At 39.4% G+C, this 2500-nt stretch overlaps 1 protein-coding gene across 1 annotated transcript in view; it reads right to left on the reverse strand.

Moving 5' to 3' along the window:
* Positions 1-2041: 2041 nt before the first annotated feature.
* The window catches only part of LOC143302175 (uncharacterized), an 8391-nt gene continuing 7932 nt past the window's right edge, over positions 2042-2500 (reverse strand). Inside the window, exon 5 of the mRNA XM_076616715.1 lies at positions 2042-2423. Coding sequence (XP_076472830.1) covers positions 2233-2423 — 191 coding nt within the window. The 3' untranslated portion in view covers positions 2042-2232. The remainder of the gene's footprint in view (positions 2424-2500) is intronic.

Below are 2500 nucleotides of genomic sequence, written 5' to 3' on the forward strand. Positions count from 1 at the left end.
AAACTACAGAGTTTACAAAAAGTTAAGGACCATTTTGGAAACTTGCATAGCGTTCTGTTTGTTTTGGGGGCCATGGTAACTGATGCTGATTCTTTTTTTCTTTTTCTTTTTTTCTTCTTTTTTTCATCACTGTACCATTCAAACTATACGACTTACAAAAAAAAGTTAAGGACCATTTGATACCTTGCACAGCGTTCTTTTTGGAGCCATGGTGGTTGATGCTGACTCTTTTTTTTTTATTTTTTTTTTTTATTGATCTATGTATTTGTTTATCTCACTCAGTACGGCCAGTCCTCTCTTCTCCTCTACACAGACCCCTCGGATGTCCAGTGGGTGTCTGAATGACCCAACCTTTAGCTTCCGTCGTCAGAATTGTGGTATTCTTTGTCAACATTCACCTCTTCAGTATAAGAGCCTTCCGCTTGCAACATTTTGATGATGGTAATTGGGCTGAAACACTGTTAACGTCGTCTCTTTCGCCGTTCGTATGGAGAGAGTTATTCTTTATATATATATATATATATATATATATATATATATATATATATATATATATATAATCAAACGACGATGTATGCAGTCAGTGCAACTAGAACCACTCATAAACAGAGGTGTGATTTTTTTCGTTCTTTTTTTTTTAATTTGCGCATGCACTTCTATCTTAACAATGAGCATTTACAGCTGTCGTTTAAAAACCAACAATAGCAACAACTGAGTAAACATTACATGTTTGCCTGAAACATCGATGTTGTTGTTTTGTTTTTCAAAGATGTGCTTTTTGTTTTGTTGTTGTTGTTTTCTTTTCAAGTTGCTACACGTGAGAGTGAAACAGACACTATTGTAACCAGTGAGACGTCAGTGGTTGACCACCATATGTAGCCTGCATAACTTGAATTAAGTTTCGATTTTTCAATAAAAACAACAAAATCGTATATATATATATAAATTTTTAACAAACTGTTGAAAAATCGATACTTGATTCAAATTATGCAGGCTGCATAATTGTATGTACACACACACACACACACACACACACACACACACACACACACACTCATATATATACATATATATATATATATATATATATGTATATCTTGATTTTATGAAGCAGTCCTTAACTCTTTGCGAAATCTGTACAAGTCATGTATTTACACCGCTTTCACTGTTGCTCCACCCAGTCCCAGAGTGTGAATACTTTCCGTCAGTTCATCAGTTTCATCATTTCAGACACCGGGCAATGTCCTGCATCAAAATCAGGGACAATTATTCCAATAGCGATTACCGTGCAGTGTGTTCCAGAGATTTGACCCATTAGTAAGATGTACTGGCCCATTTTCTGGGCTGGATTGTGTTTTTTTTTGTGTTTTTTTTTTTTGCTTCTGTTTTTTTTGTGTGTTGCTTTTTTTCTAACACTATTATTTTCAGATTTACTGTACTTGGTTGTTTGAGATACAGATTCAGTCGCTTCACTGATGCTTGAAGCCATCTTGCCAGGTCAACAAAATCGTCTGCTATTGATTGCCGGCGTGCATTCAGTCTGTGCTAGTCATCAGAGAGCCTCTCTTCCCGTTTCAGTACAGACTCCGCCGCCCCCCCCACCCCCACCAACCCCCACCCCCCACCCCCCAACCTTCCCTCTCTCCCCAAACACGCAGAAAAACAAAACAACCCCCCCTACCCACCCCCACCACCCCACCCCCCAAAACAAACAAACAAACAAAAAAACCGGCGGTTTGAGCGTCCCAAGAGTCGGTTCGAGTTCATGATAATATGGATTAGTTCACCGTCGTTTTCAAATCTAACTCTTGGTCAGAGGAGTGAATTGGACGTTACATATCATTTCTCACATTCCCCACATCCCCCCTCCCCCCCCCTCCCCCAACTTACACAGTCCCTGAAGACAGACCTATATGGTCTGAAACGTTAGACACCTTTTTATCAAAAGTGTTTTACGACCAACAGTTTATAAAAAATAATAATAATAATAAAAAAATTAAAAAAATTAAAAACTTTCTCCATTTTGGTATTTCTCACATGCCTTGATTGCCACAAAATACATGTAAATTTTCGTTTAAATAGCTCCACTGAAGAATTTAGAGTACGAAAACAGAAAAAAAAATTACCCATACACTGCACACTTACACCATTTCCTGTCCAGCACACATTCTTCTTCTTCTTCTTCTTCTTCCTCTCCACCATCTCTATCTCTCCACCTTTAATCAACGCGATCTACTTGTCGTAGCGTAAGCACACGGTGTTTTTGGCATGGTCACACGTCATGGAATTGGCGTTGTAGAGCAGGTCTGAGGGACACGTCACCACAAGTGGTGTACCACGTGAGCAGTAGACAAACTTGCTGCAGGACAAGGGGTGAGAGAAGAGGCCGTCGCTTTGAGGACACAGGGAGCTGGAAGGGGAGTCTGGAAATAAAACACACATACACAGGAGTTTAGGGTTAGTGCCTGTATGTGTGTGTGTGAAACGGTGGTGGGTGTGT

Source organism: Babylonia areolata, chromosome 29 (assembly GCF_041734735.1).
Source record: "Babylonia areolata isolate BAREFJ2019XMU chromosome 29, ASM4173473v1, whole genome shotgun sequence".
NCBI classification, from domain to species: Eukaryota; Metazoa; Mollusca; class Gastropoda; order Neogastropoda; family Buccinidae; genus Babylonia; species Babylonia areolata.